The sequence below is a fragment of the Plectropomus leopardus genome, chromosome 1 (assembly GCF_008729295.1).
Source record: "Plectropomus leopardus isolate mb chromosome 1, YSFRI_Pleo_2.0, whole genome shotgun sequence".
Lineage (NCBI taxonomy): Eukaryota > Metazoa > Chordata > Actinopteri > Perciformes > Serranidae > Plectropomus > Plectropomus leopardus.
The window spans coordinates 36,424,974-36,447,396 of NC_056463.1; the positions used below are offsets into that span (position 1 = coordinate 36,424,974).

General features: G+C 38.6%; 1 protein-coding gene across 4 annotated transcripts in view; it reads right to left on the bottom strand.

The window, feature by feature from the left end:
* Window positions 1-5,113: 5,113 nt before the first annotated feature.
* The window catches only part of dpy19l3 (dpy-19 like C-mannosyltransferase 3), a 79,963-nt gene continuing 62,653 nt past the window's right edge, over window positions 5,114-22,423 (bottom strand). For all 4 annotated transcript variants that reach the window (XM_042484505.1, XM_042484517.1, XM_042484496.1 and 1 more), the window contains 3 exons: window positions 18,773-18,905; window positions 12,609-12,767; window positions 5,114-8,606 (listed from right to left, as the gene is read on the bottom strand). In XM_042484505.1, the coding sequence (XP_042340439.1) occupies window positions 8,403-8,606; window positions 12,609-12,767; window positions 18,773-18,905 (496 nt within the window). In that variant the 3' untranslated portion in view covers window positions 5,114-8,402. The remainder of the gene's footprint in view (window positions 8,607-12,608; window positions 12,768-18,772; window positions 18,906-22,423) is intronic.

Here is a 22,423-nt window from a genome sequence, read left to right on the forward strand (position 1 = left end):
AAAACGTCAGTATAGCATGTCGTCAAAAATCTGACCAAAACGTCATTGTGAATTTCGTCCATCGCCGTTCTGACGACATACTATACTATGACATTTTGGTCAGATTATCGACAATATACTTTACCATGACGTTTTGGTCAGATTTTTGACCAGATACTATACTATGATGTTTTGGTCATAATTTTGACGACATGCTATACTACAACGTTTTTGTGATATTTTGGAAGACATACTGTACTTCACATTTTGGTGAAATTTTTGACCACATACTATACCATGACATTTTTGAGATATTTTTGACAACATACTGTACTATGACGTTTTGGTCAGATTTCTGACCACATATTAATCTATGAAGTTTTGTTCAGATTTATGAAGACATACTAAACTATCACGTTTTGGTCAGATTTTTGACAACATATTACACAATGACATTTTTGTCAGATTTTTGACCATGCACTTTACTATGATGTTTTGGTGAAATTTTTGACCACATATTATACTGTGACGTTTTGGTCAGATTTGTGACAACATAATACACTTTTTTGTCCGATTTTTGACTATTTACTTTATCATGACGTTTTGTGAGACTGTTGACGACATACTATACTATGATGTTTTTGTGATATTTATGAAGACATATTATATTATGACATTTTTGGTCAGATGTTTGAAGACAACAATGACGTTTTAATGAGATTTTTGACAACATCCTATACTATGATGTTTTGGTGAGATTTTGACGACGTACTAAACTATGACATTTTGGTCCGAATTATGACTACATACTCTACTATGAAGTTTATGTCAGATTTTTGAAAACATTCAATACTATGATGTTTTGGTCAGATTTTTGACCTCACACTATACAATGACGTTTAAGTCAGACTTTTGACCACATTCTATACTATGACGTTTTGGTGAAATTTCTGACGAAAAACTATACTATGACTTTTTGGTAGACATGGTTTGAAGACATACAATACTATCATGTTTTTGTGAGTTTCTGTTATACTGTCATTTTTTATCATTTTTGGACAACATACTATACTATGTCCTTTTTTATGATTTTTGGACAACATACTATTCTGTCGCTTTTTTTGTCATTGCTGGTCGACATACTATCTTGTTTTTTGTGATTTTCAGATGACATACTATACTATGACTTTACACCATTCTGAATGAAACACTACAGTGCAATGTGTTTATGGCATTTTGGACGAAATATGAAATGTATATGAATTTTTCTGCCATTATCAAGGACATATTATATTACAACATATTTATGCCATGTAGGACCACATTCTATACTTTGACATTTTCATGCCGTTTGGACAACATAATAAAAGATAGCGTTTTTCTGCCGTTTTGGATGACAAACTATAATATGACCCTTTTTAATGACAATTTAGACATCATTTTATACTTAGGTTCCTTTATGCCATTTTGGACGACATCAACATGGTAGCAGAGGATGGAGGTGGTTAATTCGGCTCCACTCTAATGCAGTTAGTAATACTTATCCTGCTGCTACGCATTATTTTTAATACTGTTTTCAAAAGTGCTTTTCAACTGATTAACAATGACGCAAAGAAACAGCCCACTAAGGGAAGGCATTCAAAAATCTGACATGCAGGCAAATGAAAAGTTTACATGCTGCTGCTGTGTTGCTGGCTACTCCTAATACCAATTTGTCATGGACTTGATGTAGAAACATACTTAAATCAAACTCTATACAATGGGATGACAGGACTCTCTTCTGGAAACACAAACAGATTTTTCTCGGATATGGGCAAACTATTGTGTACACAATCAGCATATGACACGGACTACAAAACAGACAATCCAAATCTGACAGATCCTCCCATCAGTATAACAACTGGCACACCTCAAAGATAACATTCTTCCTGATACTACTTGCCGCTGATATTTAACTAAATCTGGGACCACCTGTGATAACACAATCTACAAACAATTACAACATGCTGGGATAAAGGCCTCCTACCGAGCTGGCTGTGGCTCCGGTCCGCAGTGGAGAGCTGGATGGTGCGTCACCTGGCTTGGTTCTGGATGCACTGTGTGTGGGTCTTCGCCTTTGTTGGGGCCCTGAGCCTGCTGGGGCTCTCATACTATTATCATCACATATGAATGGGGTATAATAAAAAAACAAATCAGACAGTCAATCAGAAATACATAGCCTTACAGTTCAGGGAGAACAAATTAAGATAGTAAATGAATTCAGATTTTTGTGTGTAGTTCTAGATTCCAAACTCAAATTTGACAAACATTTGACAAGACAGTGAAAAGGTAAAACATTTCTTCAAACCACTTAGACATTATATACCAATCAGAGCTCCACAACTGTACATGTATGCAATGATTTTTTCATTCATTCATTCATTTTCCGTAACTGCCTGTCCTTGCAAGGGTCGCGGGGAGGCTGATGCCATTCCCAGCTATCATAGGGCGGACGGCAGGGTACACCCTGGACTATCGCAGGACCAACATGTATACACAGACAACCTTTCATGCTCAAAGTCCCACCTAAGGGCAATTTAGAGTCACCAATTAACCTGAGCTGCATGTCTTTGGACTGTGGGAGGAAGCCGGAGACCCCGGAGAGAACCCACGCAGACACGGGGAGAACATGCAAACTCCACACAGAAGGGCCCCTGCCCACGGACCAACCCGGTTTCCAACCAGGTTGGTCCAACCTTTTGCTGTGAGCAACAGTGCTTACCACGACGCCACCGTGCCGCCCTTATTTTTTACACATATTTCTTATTGTTTTATAGTGTGGAGCCAAGCCCTCCATTTTAACTATGATTAAACCTTAAAAAGCATGAAAACAAACATTAAAAATAATGAATAAACTGCATAAACATCATAACAATGTCAAAATGGCCTAAAAACTTAATACTATACTATATCGTCCAAAATAGCATAAAAGAGACATACTAAAGAATGTCTTCGAAATTGGCATTAAAAAAATCGTATACAGTATGGTATGTAAGAACTAAATAAAAAGTCATACTACAGTATGTCATCCAAATGACATAGAAATGTGATACTATTCCATTTCCTACAAAATGGCATAAAAAGAAAGTCATTTTATAGCATGTAGTCCAAAAATGTCACAGTATAGTTTACTGTCCAAAATAGCAGAAAAAAAGTCATAGTATAGTACATTTTCCAAAGTTGTGTAAAAATGGTAAAAAAATCAAAATCAAAAAATCATAGCATAGATAGTATAGGTAGGCTTTTACTTGATGGTATGATGACCTAATAAATATACAGACTGAACGTGAACATGGCTTTTCACATGTCTGAGGCAATCACATTCCTCCTTGCAAACTGTACTTAATATACAAAGTGCTTTGACAAACAAGGCAAAGCTGAAGCAAGAAGGGTTTCTTGCCTCTGCTTTGCAACATAACTATAAAAGCCAAACAATACTGCTGAACTAAGGCCAAAGTCAAAATTCAAAGAATTAAACAGGAGATCTGTGGCAAAAGCATATTAAAGGGAAGGTAGGCGTTAATGAGAAATACAGATAAAAACAATTACCAAACAAACCAGTAAGAGTAACTACAATTCAAAGAATATAAGCTGTTAGCATAGAAATAATAGTACTATTAACAGAATTAAACATGCTCAGGCCACAATAAATAAATAAATTAAAAGATGCATTAAAAGACAAACTAAATTAGATAAAAGCAAGGCTATAAAATAGTCACTGAATAAGTCACTGATCAATATCAACATATCGTTGACATTTATCCTTTATCCCTCCCTCATTATAGTTTAGTTTGGTTAATTCGGAATTTCTATTAAATTTCTCTGTCTTTATTCTAACTGTTCTATTCACAAGCAAAAATAAGAGTCCAAGTGGTGCCATTTGATTCAGTAACATCGATGAGTTTTCTTTTTAAAAAAGGTGCCTAAATGAAGCTGCGAGTTTAATTTTACAACTGCATACAAGTTAATGGATTTCTTCATACCCTTTTCATTTAGACAAACCATAGGCAGACAGCGTGCCTCCCAATGAACTACTAATCCCAATATGTATGGAAATTAAGAATGCTGAAAAAAATTACATCAGTACACTCTTATTAGACAAACATAATGGAATCACTTCGCTCTCAAATAAAGCAATCAGACATCTCCTAAATTAAACATCCAATATGAAGGCGGGAGAGGGGGAGACCGAGTGGTGCTTTTTCCACACTGATCCCATCGGTATGCATTACAATGAGGCGGCACGGTTAACGAACAGCACACTTTCAAAAGCAACACAACAACTGTGTGCAGGAGTGTTGATGCATCTGCGAGTGTGCTGATTATCAAAGACAGAGGTCCTTATTAACAAGTGTACAAATATAGGCAGACCGAGAGGGAGAAATATGTGTGTGTGCTGAACCAACCTAATGGCTCATGTAGCAGGCAACTCTGACTGGCCACCCCATAATTACAGACACGGCTCCAGCCTTTCAATCACCTCTTTGTCTCTGCTTTTCCCTTTGGTTCTAAAGAAGAAACACAGAATGAGGAAGGGGGTTCAGATCATTGTGAATCCGTGCTCTCATCTCTCCTCTGCTGTTTAAACATGAGCCTTTCCTCCCCTCCCCACGCCCCCCTTCTCCTCCCCACCTTCTTTTTCAACCACAAAGCCTCAGTTTGATATGCAAGTGTTGGCCCCCTCTCTCGCTCTCTATCACAAACTATTTTGGATTGCGGCGGGGAATCAGCGTCGTTGTCAGCCTGCTGCAATTTCCTCGCCACTTACATTATTCATGTGTGTTTGTGGCTGTGTGTGTGGGAGATAGAAGAGAGAGTGAAAAGGTTGAGGCTGCCGCTGATGAGAATCGCAGAGCCGACAGCAACAACAACAACAATGTCACAAATATCACTTGGTACCAGCTTTGACCTCAGTTTTACAGCAAAAACACATTTAAGCACCAGTGGAACCTGTTTCCAACCCGGGCGGGAATTGAAACTAACAAAATTATTTCCGGTCTCTGTTCAGGGGTAATTGATAGCATCTATCACAGCCGATCCAAATGTGGCAAGCAAAAAAAAGTGCCAACAGAGTCCAGCTACTGGTCGATGTGGCTTTCCCTCACAGATACAACAGCTGGTAAGACCCCCAGCTGTCTTTTTATTCCACTAGCTGCACATAGGACATCAGCACACCATCAAGTTTTCGGCGAGTAATGTACTTAAAAACAAAAAAAAAACTTCTCTAAAAAGCAATATGGAACAATAATGTCTGACCCTGGAAATAGTAGTTTAACCATACATGCCCAACTCAAGTTCCTTTCTTTTTTTTTCTTTTTTCTTTTTTTGAAGCTTTCAACCAAAAATACAGTCATCATCAGTGGGTGGAATTTGCTAAGTTATCATGGTGATGGATCTGGTACATCCTAAGCACTTTTAGTGGGCTGTGTGATGTGGTTGAAAGCTCTGCAGAAAGCTAGTAAGTGGACCTTGAGTTGGGATCACAACAATTTTCAAGGTCAAGAGTATTACGGCAAATTAGGGCCATCGTAGATTAAAAACAAAACAAAAATAAAAACAAAAAATACAGAGCTAGGGAAAAAACTTAGAATCTCGAAGATCAAACTCACAAATTTACATGTAAATACCTTGAATACTCTGATATTATAGAGCGAATCACAATGCTTATTTACAACAACTTCCAGGTAGAAAATAATTGTGTTGCATACACTGCCTTAACTAGCCCGCTAAAAAAATGCCCACCAAAACATAAGGTCAATAACAGCTTACGTGTACGCAATATTTAAAATATTTTCACAGCTTTACCTTGCTGTTAGACAGCCTTTTCAAAGTATGAATTGAAGTTGCCAAACGCCACTGACAAAAACATAATTTTACTCAGTATAACACTGAGTAGCTGGTCTACAGCGGCCATGATCAGTTAGTGTGTAAGGTAAAGTGAAGCAAATGTTCAAATATAGCGTACAATTACACTGATGTGTGTTTTAGATTGCTAAAATACATTTTACTACAGCCCTGTCCACAGCTGTACTTTGTTAAGCTAGTGTGCTAGTAGATTTGGTATATCGAAGATGAAAGCGAAGCAACAAACTACCTAAAATAAGCACAGCAGCAATGTCACATTTATCACACCACCATGTTTACCTATATATCTTTACATGTTACAGTTACAGCTGAAAATGGAAACAGAAATGCAAAAGTCTGCCGATTTCACATATCTCTGCAATTCAAAACAATCCCAGTTGTCTACCTGGGAGTGATTGTTGTTGTTAGCGTGACATCACAGTGATTCAGTCTATTAAGTCATGAATTTGAAAGAAAAAACACAGAAATTCTCAAAGATAAACAGCCAGAAAGTCAGGTGATGTAGTGTTAAGAACAAAAAGTGGTGGATGAATCCATTAAGCACAGGACTTTACCCCTGGAGACTGGGGTTTGTGTCCTGTTTGAGTCAACACTGGCGTATTATTTTTATACTCAATTGACTTTTTATTTTCAGTTCATAGGATGTATTAAGCGGTTGAATGCGTACCTAACTTAAACCTAACAGCTCAATAGGCCCTTTCGTGTCAATGTCATACGCCAGCTAATGGTCAGGTAATATCCATGGATGATGGCACAATTTTAATTTTGTAACTATTTTTGAACCAAAACAGGACGTCTTGATTGGACGCTCAAACAACATTCAACATCTCTGTGTTTGCTAGGGTTTGCCATTTACCACTAGCATCTGTGGATGACATCACAAAAGCCCAGCCACACCAATAGTCACTTTGCTTGCAGAAGTAAGGTAAATTCATGTGAATTTTTTAATTTCTACTCTGGTGAACTTGAGTCACAAATGTGTGCCTTACAGTGCCAAACTCTGGATGAACAAAGAGCCAAAGAGTCACAAATGGAAGGAGCTCTTGTAGCTTATTAGCTGTTTGGCACCATGCACTTTAACACCTATTTTGAGTGTAAACAGCTCCATGAAAAAGGAATGGTAAGCAACCAAGCTACCTGGGCAATTAAAAAGCTTCATTACAAGTCCCCCTCCCCCACTTTAATTAAACTCTTCATTGAATGAATTTCTGTACAAAACCGAGAACAGAATGCCACAGCACAGTACAGAAAAACATAAAAAGAATCTCTGTGAGCTATTGTGACTAAGTCATGCTAGCATGTCTCAGCTGGCGAACCTGTTAATGGGTAGCTTACCAGCAAGAGAAACTAGCCCTTCAAGTAGTCGCTGAAGCACCAAGCATCTCTAACCAAATCTTTTGTAAAGCCATGCAGATAAATTCATGAATTTGCTGTGCCAATTTCCTTGACAACAGAGCAATCCACAAATGCAGTTGAAAGCTATTAAAAAAAGCTTGTTGACCACGAGTTGGAACGGTTTAGTCGATGCAAGAAATATTTTTTCTGGGTAGTTCCAGTTAGATCTTCAAAAAAAAAAAATAAAAAATTGGGGGTATATAAAAAGAGCCCATTGCTGTTTTAACCAACACTATTCAAATATGGCACATTCATAAAGTTTGCTTGTTTATCAAGTTCTGATAAAAAAAACTTCATGACAGATATAAGTCAGATTTGCATTGGCAACTTGTTGTACAATGTTTGTAAAAGAAAAACTCTAAAAGTACCTAGATTTAGTAATTTCATCAAATCTTTAGTTTTGTCTCCCTTTTTTCATTAGCAAAGAAGAGCTTAATAGCAATAATCCAGTATGTAATGCACTGTAATTCTGTAAATGCTTGTTTTATGTATTGAGTATTGAATGTCAAGTTTTAACTTTTGACTTCAATTTATTTATCACTTGTGTTACTTAAATGTGTTAAAAGAAAAATTTTGATTTGATGTAAATTTGATTAATGTTACTGAACCTGGGGTCTACCCTGCATGAGAAGAAAACAATAATTGTAAATACTGTATTTGGAAGTAGCAGTGACCGTTCATCTCCAGATGATGAGCAGAAATGATTTATACAAATGAAAGTAATTGATTAGTAGTTGCTTGTGGTGCTCCAGATGCTGATCACAGGCCTTAAAGTCATTTCTGTGTCTGTTTTTCTGCACCAGTGAGAGCTGGGAGAAGGGCAGGGTGGGTGGTAGAACACAGAATAGCCCAAAGCAGCACTCATATAGGTGCTTCCACACTCCACTAACTAAAACAATGCAGCCCCAAGCTTGAACCGGCACACTGCTCTAACACCACAGTTCACAGAGCGATGTATTAAAAAAATAATGGGCATGATCACAGCTGGGCACAGTGCAGAGGAGACAGAGGAACAGTGAGGACTCAGTGCTTTTATCTCTTCTTCTCCTCCATGTCTCTCCCCTCTGGCCTCTGGCGGGAGGGGGGGGGGTGGGGGTGGGGGGGTTCTTGCAACCCTGTTCCTGCTACTGAGTCGCGCTGGGCTCTGTCGAGCTCTTGGCACTTTTCTTGCGTTTCTTCTTGATCCGGTACACATGGAAGGTTTTGTTCTGGAATGTCCTGGTGAACAGAGCAGTGTAAGCTGCTGTGTCTGTCTTGATGGCCTCACAGAATCGAGGGTGGGAGGCAGGGACAAGGTCTGGGTCATTCTCTCCTGGTCCGTCCATGATCTGATGGCACAGAGAATGAAAACATAATCATCACTAGCAACGAGAGTGACGGAGGGCTAACACTAATGTATGTCCTTAAAAGGGACGTGGTAATCAAAACATCATTAACAGGCAGTTAGCTGCTATAAATAAACACCAACACCAACAGCAGGGTGACTGACAGCCTCTCACAGCCTATCGAATAGAATGTGATAAAAAAAAAAAGTCTTGAAAAATTAGTGTAGTATGCCATAAAAGTCATTAAAAAGTTAGAATAAAATATGTCATTAAAAAGTCACAGTATATTATGTCATGAAAAAGTCCTTTAAAAACTCATAGAATGGTGTGATATAAAATACATTTTTTTTAAAGTCATGGTACAGTGTGTCATAACGCTCATGTTTCCAGGAAACTGCCAATCCAGCCTGATCAAACTGTGATGCAGAATGTAAAGAAGTTTTTTTTTTTTCAGTAATTGATTGTTACTTATTTAGTTATATATAATATTTTATATCATGGATCAATACTTGATTTTAATTTTATGATGATTTTAAACCTAGGGCCATTTTCATAATGTTTCTGGTACAAAGAGCTGCCCCTTGTGAGGACATTTTTAGAACTGTGACAGAATTTCCCCTTGCTTTTAAGTCTAGATCCCTTAAGAGAGCTCTGAAGGTAAAAAAAAAAAAAAAGGAAGTTGGAAGGAGGACTTTTAAGAGGCATGAAGCCTGATTTGATGACTGCAGCTCAACAGAAATGACGTATTTTACAGAAAAAGGTGTTGCTCAACTCTTTTTCTTAATGTTACGCACCTGGAAAATTTTGTTATGTCACGAACTTCATATTTTGTTGCCCAGTGTGATTGGTTGTTTGTGATTACTACCATCGTCATGTCTACTGAAGCAGGGGTCGGTCAGCAGCAGCTCCTGCAGAGCTAAAAGGGCAGCTGATGGCCAAACTGTCCTCACCAGGCTGACTGATGGCAGATATTTACTGAACCAAATTATTAAGGGGCTTCATGAAGACAAATGAAATCTAAATTGAAAACATTGCACTGCTCTTATTTTTGTAAAGCAACACTCTTTAAAAGTGCCAAGCACTCTATCATCAATCAGGCTAAAGAGTTTCTTTGGCAAAAGAAAAAAATACAAATGGGTAGTAAAAGAGGTAGTAAAAATATTCTCAGAATGCCAGATGACAGTTATAATTTGCTGATTTTCAACAAGCTTTAATTAAAACAATGTGGCTTGTATGTGTAGATGGTAACCTTCCCTTCATTTAAGAAGTGACCTAGATGTCCCTCCTCCCCCAACCAGTTGAAAACCAAAGCAAAAATTAAAGCTGCAGGCAGCTATGAAAGGGCCCTTACACCCCCATGTATGTCGGGGTTCTGGTGAACTCCTGCTAATGTGGTTGTTCACTTCTGTGAAAGTCGGATAATGCACGCAGAGAGTCTGGACCCTATTTCACATGATGTAGTATTTCCAGCACCCACTAGAGGGCACTGGAGGGCACATAAATTCCACGTCATCTTGGTGTACATCATTTGTAGACCAAACCATGAAAATTTTATGTAAATTAAAACATAACTGTCTTGCAAGGCTTACTTCCTTTTGCCAGTAGCTGGCGCAATTACAGATAGTGGATATTGTCATACAGATGTGTTCAGGACGGACCCTCAACCTATGAAGTTTCAGGCAATTTCCTGTTTTATGGTGAAACATCAAAATTCTATACTGCGCCACAGGAAAACTGTAAAAGTTTGCACAGACCTTCGATAAGTTTTCATCACTAAGGGCTTAAGTTTGTACACACCAAATTTGAAGTCGATTGGATTAATCCTGTAGGACAAGTTCGCAAAAGTACAAAAGGTGGAAAGCGCCAAAAGTGAGCACAACATTAAAAATGGCCTACTTCCTGTTGGGTTTGGGGGGTGGGTCCAAGAGGCTTTTTTGTACGTCTGGACATGATACCTAATTGTACAGATTTTCGTATTTGTAGGTGAAACTGGTCATTGGGGCTACAAGTTAGGGGGCACTGTGGAGTCATTTTGCCACACCTGTTTGCAAAACCACCAAAATATGAAATTTTTCACCAGGATGGAGATGTGTACCAAGTTTTTATAAACTTTTGAGCATGTTTTGACCTCCATAAATGCGATACATTTAGCATAAAAATAATAATTCCAAGAGGGTTATGGCACTGCTAGGTGCTCAGGCCCTAAATATATAGTAACTATCAGCATGTGAATGGACTATTTCACAAGTAGCAGTAGTAGTAGTAGTAGTCTGTTTTCAAACCTTTTGTTGGCTAAGTATGGCCTAACCATTTATTTAACAGATGTTTGCGGCATTAAATTCAATGCCCCATTAAGCGCAAATTTCTTTTTCTTTCTTTCTTTCTTTTGGATCAACCAATCACACCTTTTAAAAGAAGGCATCACTTGTGGCAACAGGGTCAATCAAACCTCCTCACTAATACCCTTTTTCCACTAAAATTAGCTTGTGCATGGGTAAACCCACTAATAGACTGCTTTCATATTGCCAGTAAAGCAAAACTGTGTACATGGCTCTGCAGAAGACAAGTGTGCTCTTTGTATGCGTGTGGGATTTTTTGGTGTGTCTGTTCAAGATCACGGACAGACTGGAGCACAGGAAAAAGGGAGAAAGCAGCATGGACAGAGGTCTGTAAAAAATGTACATTGGTTACTTCTCTATATATATTTTTTCTTATTCAGTCTATCTTTCAAGAAAAATGTGGGTCAATGTTGCTTCGGAGGAGACAAAGAGTAATTAGTTGTGGAGCGTCACTGAATCTCGCCTGTTAAGAGCTGAAATTAGCCTGTCTACCCCAAGTGTTGTGTTCCCATCAATGTCAATTGGAGCCGGAGGCGATAAATACCACTGCAGACTACTGCTGCTTCATTTGACACGGGAGTAAATGCAGACTGTACACTTTCTACATTAAAAAGCTGCATATTAGTGGGTGCTGGCAGGTTTTTTGTCCAGTGGAAATAAGGGTTAAGGTAAAAGTTTCTGTCCATTCCTAGCTCAGAGTTACTCAGAATTTTCCTAAATCATTCCTCAGCTAGGACTCCTTGTTAGAATTCTTTTAGGCAAAGTTAGGAGCTAGCTAGGAGTATTCTCACAATGTTTCTGAACACAGTCCCAGGTTTTCAGGGCTTTAAAAGCCATAGTTTGCAAGTTTTTGCTTTGTCTTTTTTGATATTCATTCATGTAAATCATTAGGACCACCTGCTGTTTGAAGAAATAGACACAGCACGAGAATGTAGAGTAGAATTCAGATTCCGTTTCAAGTCTCATATCCACTTCAGTCAGAGATAAGATGGAAAAGGTAATTTAAAGAGGAGAAGAAAGCAAGAAAGAAACAAAGAAAGGAAGAGCACATACAGTATATATAGAGAGATATAGATATTGACATAGAATTAAAAGAAGAAAAAAGAAAAAAAAACGATGGAAAAGAAAATGAAAGACAAGAAAGTAAGAAAAAAAAAAAACAAAGGAAGGTAAGGGAGAGAGGGAAGAACAAACAGATGTAAGCACAGCGTTTCTTCAATAAAGCTGTCTACATGTCAGATGTGTTGTGTATGCTGTGTGACATTTACGCTGTCACAAACACAGACACACACCGGCTCTGTGTTTCATGTGTCTTACACCACACTGAGCCAGACAGCCAGACTGAGGCTTGTCTCGCCTCTGGTAATCCAAATAGCCAGTGTGCCGCATCTAACATCAAAATAAGGCAAGATGGAGGGAGGAGGTGGTGGTTGGGGAGAAGGTGGGGAGGTGGCGAGGGAATGGCGAATGAAAGAGCAAGCGACAGTGAGAAAGTGAGAGACAGTGACTCGGGGATGAGAAGTGAGACTATTGATCTCTGTGGAGGCTGAGAGCTTTCACCTAGTCACAGAAGTTGGCAGAGGGTACAGCACATGCAGCCACACACACACACACACACACACACACACACACACACACACAGTCACGATAAACAAATGCCACTAACATGTCCGTTGGCCAGGTCGAGCAGGTCCCTCAGTCTGCAGCCCCGCCGGTGCCTCCGCTCGTAACAGATGCTGTTTTCCAGTACCACATAGTCGGCCCCGATGGCCCTCAGGATGTCATGGACGTCCTCTGGGGACTGGCGAGCATACACCTGATACACCTGCAAAACACACACACAATAAAATTGGGTTTATTTATGTTTGTGTGGAGTTTTGATTGCTTTTCTCCCTAAAGATCATCTAGCTCTATAATTTAACACCAATATTGTTGGAAGGAGAAAACTTCTCTCCTGGAACTCAATTACCAGACAAATTTATTTTCTGAATTACATTTTTGATGAACGTTGGTTTAGATTCAATTATAGAATGTTGCTGAAAACAAATCGGAGGGAGAACCAAAACAAAAGTGTTAAAACAAAACGGAGTTCAACTTTCTTAAATCTGTCATGGTTCATCTTTTTTTGTAGCATAACAAATTATAATAAATAATAATTTCACACAACAACACATTTAAATAGACGACCCATAAGAACTGTATTGTTTATCAGGGACAAAACAAGCCAGAAGTGTTTCAATGGGCTTTGGTTTAAATGAGGCGTGGAAAATCGAAGTGACAAACCAACGTGCAAGTTTCTACACCAAATTCAGACCATGGCTGTGACTGAAATGACTCCCTTTTCCCTACATAATGCGCTAGATTTACCCTCAGCATTTTATTTGAATGTCCACATTCTGAGTGTGACATTTATGCGCTATATAGTGCCCTCAAAAATCCTCCCAATAAAGTGTACATAAATAATGTATTGGGCATGTCAACTAATTTTCAGCAACTGCTTCCCAATTCGGAATGTATGCCTGCTGGGTGTGTGAATTAATTCAGAAAACAGACAATGAAAAAAAAAACAGTGGTCTTTGTCCACTAATGAATAACTTTGTGAAACATCATTAAGGTTCTAACAAATGTTTAAAAATGCCACACACACACACACACACACACACACACACACACACACACACACACACACACACACACACACACACACACACACACACACACACACACACACACACACACACACACACACACACACACACACACACACACACACACACACACACACACAGAGCCCAGAAGGTCTGCACCAGTGTCGTGGATCATTAATGAGCTCCATGCTAAGCTCAGGCCTGGCCAGAGGCTGAGCTCGCCTGACTTCCCACTGGGAGGCAAAATATAAGCTCATCTACCCAAGAGATGACCCACACATTACATCCTGCTCATTGTGGAGAAAACAGACACAGACACAAATGAATAACAGTGAAGCTAATTTACTTTTTCATCTTTTTCATCAGCAGTGTGTGGCTGTGTGTTTTGTGATCAGACTTTTTGGATGTCAAGTTTCATATTTTTAATTCCTACAATCCAGTCAATCTTGGATGTGAAGAGAATTCACAAAAAAATTTGAAAACAGTTTGGATGCAGTATATTAAAAAACAACAGCATAAGTAAAATAAACAGAATCAACTGATCATTTACTCGGTTTGATTTAGAGAGTGTTTTTTTTCCATTAATGAAAGCCCTTTGCAAAAACAAAGCTCTTGTGCAGCATGTCTCACGTACATTACTAAGAAGCACTCACCATTTATTTCTCCTTACTGGAGCACAGCATTTTAAGGCTCCATTTTCCCCACCTAACTATTCAGTCCGACTTAATGGATGCACATTGTTCTAAGTACTTCTTCTGATCGCCATATTCATTCACACAGTCACTGCAGGTCACTGGCCCCCATCTGCAGACAAGTCCCTTGTCTCTCATGCACGACACTGGCACTGAGTGAGACGGATGAATGAGGGGATGCAGTCATATAATACTGATCCTCTGCCATTAAAACTCAAATTCTGGGAAAAGGCTTTGATTCCAGAGACAGAAACAATAGCTTATGGTTTTATGTAACTACAAGAAATGGCAACAAAGAAAAGAAGCATCAAATGATCTGTATCTACACTTTAACACTCTTGTAGTTACCACAAGTTTCAGTGCGTTATCAGTTTGTATGTTACATCAGTTTGATGTAACTTACATGTCACAAAGTTCACAAAGTATTTTTTACAGATTTTTAAGTTTGCAGTCTCACGTCATTGCAAATTTGAATGATAAACAATGACATGAATAAAAAAAAACAGTTTTTTCATAAACTAAGGAATGAAAATGTTCTTGTTCAATTACACTTCTTTACCTGCCAACCACCATTTTGCTTTGAAAAAAAACATCAAACCCATTTCGTTCTTTTCCCCAAATCACTGCCCTCATCAAATCAGAAACCTACTAAAGCGTGCTATCAATACTTACTCAGAGGATGGATGCTACAATTATTAACTGAAGGTGTCTCCTCTGAGTAGCAGCAGCGGGACCTTAGGCGCAAGGCGACATTCATTGACCCACACTATCAGGGTGGCTACGACCTGAATGTTGCAGCGTCCAAGAGGATGACAAAATATGAAGTGGTCATATTCGAGGAGAGAGTGCACCCAATGCGAGAGGAGGGAGATGAAGAGGAAGATGGAGGCTCCACCCAATAACTTTAGCATTATGTTTTGTCCAAAGTAAAGGAAGATCTAAAGATCAACATTAAAGATTGAAGTAAAGGCTCTACAAATATTAAGTCACATACACGAATATCTTTTCTTGTAAAAAGTTAAGTTTTATCAGTAACACCTGTGTTGGCGCGACTTCAACTGGTGGAAAAATTTCCACACAGTGGCATCCTTACTCTGAGCACTTCACAGTCAGGTGGAGGTAAAGCGCATGTGCTTGAGCTGAGAGTGTTTTACCTTGAGTGAAAAGTCGTGGTTTTCCACTGACACCATGAATATAGAGACAGGAGCAGAAAGGAGGGGGTCTGGAGGAAAACTAGTGGAAATCATGGCAACCTTGGCAGTCAGAGCTGTCACACATCAGTCATCAGGAAAGAGACTTGTCCGCTGAATGCTTGACGACACAACATTGCAGCCAAAAGATAGAAACCCTATTCTGGTGGTCAAAACACCCCCTAAATCCCTACCATACTCTTCTCCTACTCCAGCATGGTCACATTGTTAATGAATGGCGAGTGAGAGCCATTTTTCAGCTCTAAAATGCAAAGCATCACGTTTTTTGTATCACTGACTTCAAAACTCACTTTGCCTGTCTGTGAGGACATGATGCACAGGCAGGAGGAGAGTCACAAACAGTTAGTTGTGTTTATATCAGTGTCAAAAATGAACATTTAATGTGGTTTATCTATTATTGAATGAATACGTACTGTCTATGGCTGCTTTAGACTGTATGAAAAGGTTCTCTTTCAGTTCATTAAGTGTGATTTTGTGTCACACACTAACACGGTAATGGCTGCGCTCTGTCATTAAACCCATTAGGAGGGGTGCCCAATAGTTCACCAGGTCAAGCAGGAGCCCCATACACTAGGAAAGTGGCTGTGGGTTCAATCTTAATCCCTCTCTTTTCCCTTTTTACACTACCCTATCCTGTCAAAAAAAAGCCAAATAAAAAAAAAACAGTCTCATTAGGGCTGGGCAATAAAATGATAACGATATCAATCATGAAATAACTTTTTTCTCGATTGAAATATGAGACGTAGTCGATAGAATGTGGATAGGACGCATTCCAGCCATGTTTTGACAGACAAACGAACAGCCAATGATATTAAGAATAGAGCCACAACGAACCAAATGCAGTGAACGGCTTTGACTCTAGAACAGCTGAGTGTCTGACAACCGAATCGAATGTGCTTCCACAGCGTTTCATTATTGCGGATAAAACGGCTGATGGTCCGACAGCAGCGCAGTGAGACAGAAAAACAGGACAGAGCTTCTCCTCACAGCACCAAAGTGTCTGAAACAGCCAGATTTGCAGAGGTGGAGGTGGAAAGTGTCATCTACAGACTACTTTGTGTTAGTTTCAGGTTTAATTCGACTTTGGATGGAATTATTTAAAAACACCAGGACGCATCACTCCGTGTCTCATCCAGCCGCACGTGCTAAGCTCTCATTATTATTACCAGGGGCAGATGTAATGTTTTGGGGGCCTGGGGCCACAAGCACATGACCTTATTTTCACCCTTTCTCTAACTGGGAATGTTGGCAGGCTGTTGGCAGCTATAGGAGAAGTAGGCCTACTCAAAATTTGTTTTTTTTTTCCTGAGTAAAATGATTAATAACACAGACATTTCACAGAGGATTCACAGAGGTTCAAGTCAGAGTCCTGCAGTCAGGAGAGGTTGACCTATTATCAGCACAATGTAATTCAATGTACCTGAAGTTTGTTTAAAATGGAGCTTTTCATTTTTATATAACGCTTAAAGTTTAAAAATAATAAATTACATGTCTATTACACTCCAACACACCATGGTCAAATGAAACTGTCAGTGAACTATGAGGGCTAAAAACAAACAACAGAAAAAAAGGAAAAAGCCAAATAATCGTTTATATATGGTGATTGAAGTAAAATGTTCAATTGTGATAATGATTTTAGGTATCGGACCTTGCTGGGAGAAAATTTTAGTAACTGGAATTTTAGTTGAATAGGTCTGGCAGTTGGTGATGCCTGTTCTACAATATATTTGTCATGTTCAATTTATGACAGAAAATAAATATTTAAACCAAAATTAACCTCATGATATCAAAGAAGGGGGCTGAGGGAAGCAATACCCTGTACGTAGGGGTGGGCAATATGGCTTTAAAATGTTGCGATATTGTAAGGCTATGTCGGATACACATTATCTTTAAATGTCCTCTAAACTAATGTTAACTACTAAAATACAAAATGATTGAATGAACTGCAGTTACAATAAAGTTAAATAAAGTAGCTACTGCCATATAATAAAGTTCAATACACTAATAACATTTAATAAAATACCGTTATAAGAGAGTTAAATAAAGTACTTTTATGATGAAATTTTAAAAAGTATTGTTATAATTAAATAAATTAAAGTGGGACCTACGGTGCTTTTATTTTGAAGGACCAGACTCATCTTGGGCCAGAAATGTTGATGTTTTTGCTGTGCACTTGGAACTTCCTGTCAACAGCTGGATTTTAGCATAACTACAAAGTTAAACTGATACTGCAAGTATCTCCAAATATTTCCAAATCGCACCTGCTCCATGGTTGCAAAATGTGACTAAATAGTCGCAATCGAAGCTCTGCAAACACACACCTCCCCTGCTCACACTACCGCCACTACCACAAATTAAGTTAGACTGTTAACGCAGGGCCATTAAACTTGATGATTAATTCACTGTAAGCAGGAAACAAACTATCAGCGCCCCAGTTCATATATTAACAGTATCTGCATATCTCATAGTCGCAAAAAGCAATGAAATAGTTACCGTCTGGAGCTCTGCAAAGGCCCTGCTTTGTATGTGTGTGTCTGTGAGAGGCCAAGAGCTGCAGGAGTGAGCGAGAGAACCGAAACGCCGGTTATTTATAAGGAACATGACAATTTTTACTTATACTCAATGTTCTTCCATATAGCCATTTTATATATCGGAGGTGGAACAAACTGAGATACTAGGAGTATATTTGATATTTTGTCCACTCCTACCTGCACGCAGCTCTACACAAAAATAGGATTTTTTAAAAAAACGTTCAAATGTAGGATGTTTGGTGCTGAATACTCTTTACATGGAATTAATACTGATATCCAAATCTTATGCAAATCACTATTAAAATCCAACATAATATTCATATTACCAAATACAAAGGATGGTTTATGGAATACATAGAATTAGAAAAATGCACATTATGCCCAAATAACCCATCTGACACATTTATTCTCCAGCAGTTCCTTCTGAACACTAAATTTACACATTCCCTCAGTTAGGACAAGAACAATTACCTCCCACAACAACGCACACTCTACAACCCTACACACTAACCACACCACTACTACTAACCCCCATGCCCCTAATTGAAGCTATGACTATGATTCCCTTTAAGCTTGAAATGGCATTCAAATCAACATGACTCACTTGTATAGCTGACACAGTAATTATCATCTAGTATTTACTTCGGAGTTGAAATTTTCTATTTATTGTGTTTGTGTTATCTCACAGTCCCTCTGGTTGTTTCCACACCCCTGTGTATGTCTGACAGTATGGTGCAGCCTACAGTACCTGTTTGGTCCTCTCCCGCAGCTCTTTATCTTCATAATGGGGGTGGTTGGTGAGGACTCTGCCTGTGCACAGCTTGATGCCAGCCAGCAGCTGCATGCTGCCTGCAAATACGGCCCGCTTAGGGGTCTTTGTGCTGTGGAGCAACAGAGAGAGAAGGGAGACAGAAGGACACATCATTCACTGCTGTAAATACATAGATAATATAAACCATAACAAGTCTTTTGATGAACAGTGTGTTTTAGAGCTTTGTGAGTGAGGTTAAAACAAGAGAGAGAGAAGAGGGAAATGGACAAAAAAAATCTACCCCAAAACGATGGTTTGAGGTTTGAAGAAGATGAAAAGGTTTGGAGGGTATTCATAGGTGCATGCAGTCATTAGAAAAGTTTGATTGAATTTTGCTTTAGTTTTTTTCTGGCTTTATTATTCAGTCTGCATTCTTTTGTTTTCTGCATTTGCTGCAATAATTGGGACATATTGATGGCATTTAAAAGTTTCTTTCAGAGATGTGGCTTCAAGGACAGCAGCTATCTCCACCAGGACCAAGTACAAAAACATTCTTTGTACAGACAAATTAAATCACAAAGAGATGACGAAAGCTGTACAGTTACTGTAGAAAAGACTGCGGGTATGAGGGCAAACCATGCGAGCATTTGGCATGTTAACAAGCTTTATGACAACTTGCCGTGTATGTGTTTGCAACTTAATCCGTTTGTGGTAACCAACCTTGACTTTAATTGGCCTCTATTAGGAAAACACACGTACACACACGCAACTTTTACTTGTAATGTTAACCTTGGGGTCATGTTTAATGTAAACTTGTGCCTGCAGAGAGAACAGAGCTACGATTGACAACGCTGGTCGAAATAATCAAGAATACTGAACACTCTGACCCTCAGGTGTAACTATTATGTGACAGGAAGACTGGCTGACCTTTTTCTTCATTTTAATCAAACAGCTGATTGGAGACATCAGTCCTGTGTGGTTTTACAAGACTGATTTTAGCTGTCTGTAAAAGCAGCAATGACACATACCTCACCCCTGTTTTACTAATGAAGAAATTGACATAAAAACAAGATATGCTCTTTGTGAGGCAAGCAAGAAACAGAAATCTTAACCTGGTTACTCAAGATAATCTACACACCTTGTTGTCAACTTTCTCTCCATCATGACGAGGCTTGATTGCCTTGTGAACCAGCAGGCCCGCAGGTTTGGAAGGTATGTTTTCTTTAAAAATCACTCAAAATAGCACCATTATCACAGCCAGAAACTGTAAGAACAGAAATTAAATTGTTGGATTTTTAAATTGTCCTTGAACACGTCATGTGTTCTTATACAGATTTGTGAAACAAAATTCCGTGACCACTCAAAAACTCTGATGGTATATTTTGTTTTCCAAAACTTTTCCAGGCCTGGAATTTGCTATTATCAAATTCCATAACTTTTCCAGGTTTTCTATGACTGCACAAAGCCTGTGAAATGATTTAAATAGACCTTGTTATCTGTGATTGGAACTGGCCAATACTGCAATCTCCAGCAAACTCCAGCAATCACTGATCAGCACCCAGAATTCTGATCAGAGCACCCTTAGTTACAGTGAGTGTAGTCACGAGCGACAAATTTCAGATTCAAATCATTCTACCAACAGAGGTCATGCAATAATATACATCCAGCATCACATCCAGTAAACCATTACACAGAATTTTTTTTTTTTTACATATGTAAACACTCAAATTTACAGAGAGTGGAGAAGAGGGAGCCTCAGACCCAATAATAAGCAGAGCTCATACATGCAAACACATCATTATAGATATTAAAGTCCAGCTATACAGAAATCCTAAGCACAGGCTGCTGCATATATCCTACTGTATGCTGTGTGTGTGTGTGTGTGTGTGTGTGTGTGTGTGTGTGTGTGGCACAGTAATGACTAGCCACAAGCCATATGTAAGAGATAAAAGCATTTGCTCGAGTGGATGTGCACATATGCACTCTGTACTCTCTGGTGGATGTGTGGGTTGATGTTTTGGCCCTCTGACCTGTAGTAGAAGTGGATCATTTCCATTTCTGCCTGTCATCTGTCTTTGATTGTGTGAATTTAATCACTCAATGCATCCCAGACAGTCACTTCCATTACCTCCAAGTTTAGTTCATTCATTCATCAACTTATACGACTGACATTATACAAATGAAATAATGACATTACCTGAGTATTGAGTGAATGTCTGTAGCTTTTGCTGTTGCCAGCAGTGCTGGCACTGAGACAGCAGTGCTCCACATAATCAAGACTGGACTGGAATGTTTAAAATAGCTAAATTCCAAAAAAATAATACATATGAATATAGGTTCAGTAGATATGATCTCCCTTTTTAGCAAACATGTCCTAAAGACAACAGATGAAATAGATACCACATTAAAAAGCTCTACTTTGATAAAGCATGCAATTAGACCCATGTACATATATTCACTAGTTAGATGGAAAGTTCACAATCTGTAAGACTAACTGTCAAGACTTTTTTGGTTTGGTCCATTTCCAGTTTTGCCAGTCCAGTCAGGTGCAAGAGCTTAACCAGTTTGATTTTATGCAAACCGACTGAACTGGCATCTATCATTATGACACATTTTGGCAATTTGAAAAAGTAGCTTACATCACAGGCTAAATCCAACTAAAATTGCATTTGTATATGACAATGTGATTAACATAATAGCCTAATATGTTCAGGGTTTCCACACATTTTGATGGATAGTTCAAAACTTTTCCATGATTTTTCAATGACCTATAATACTTTTTTCCCCTACTTGCATGGCTTGAGTTATATCAGATTCAAACTCTATTGAAACATGATTCCAGCTAGCTGGCACACATGCAGGGAGAGACGCAATGTGGAGAGAAAGTAAAGAAACCACTGATGCATATTTGAGCTACATTATGTTGAATGCTACAGAAAATATATTTGCAGTAATGTTACTTTTCTATTACTTTTCCATAACTTTGATAACATAACATAACAAAATAACATTTCCATGACCGTAAGAACCCTGTTTGTTCATAAATGCACTAAAGTTGCCAAGGTGCCAACTAAACGGGCCAATTTATTTTTCTTTTTTTTTGCGGCAAATATATCTTGTGGACTGAAAAGCAATGGATTTTATTACTCTTGTGGACTACAAAAAAATTAATTTCTGTTTCCAATATAAATAATTTATACCTAAACATTCTTTAATACTTCACATTCTTGTGTTGATACAATACTGCACCACAAAATATCATGATACTATGCTGTGTCAACCCCCCCTACCCCTAATAAATAATACAATTAAAATACAAAAAAAATCTTTTAAAATGTCACGGTCAATGGTTTTTAAATGTTTGAAAGGGTGGTCTTAAAGAGTTGAGATGTTTAAGAGCAAGCCAGCATTTGCCATCAAAACTGATAAACCTGTAGTCACAAAATGACTATGTTATGCCCAATTTACAACTTTGTTAGCTGTCTAACAAGGTGTTGTCAAGGAGCTCTGCTGACTCATGAAGTTCAAATGGGTTAGAGATGGAGGGAGATCTCCGGGAAGCTGAAAGTTTCTGCTGAGGTAAGTGACCATCGCTAAAAATACGTTACTCACCGATTGCTATCTTGTATGTAATTTGCAATCAATATC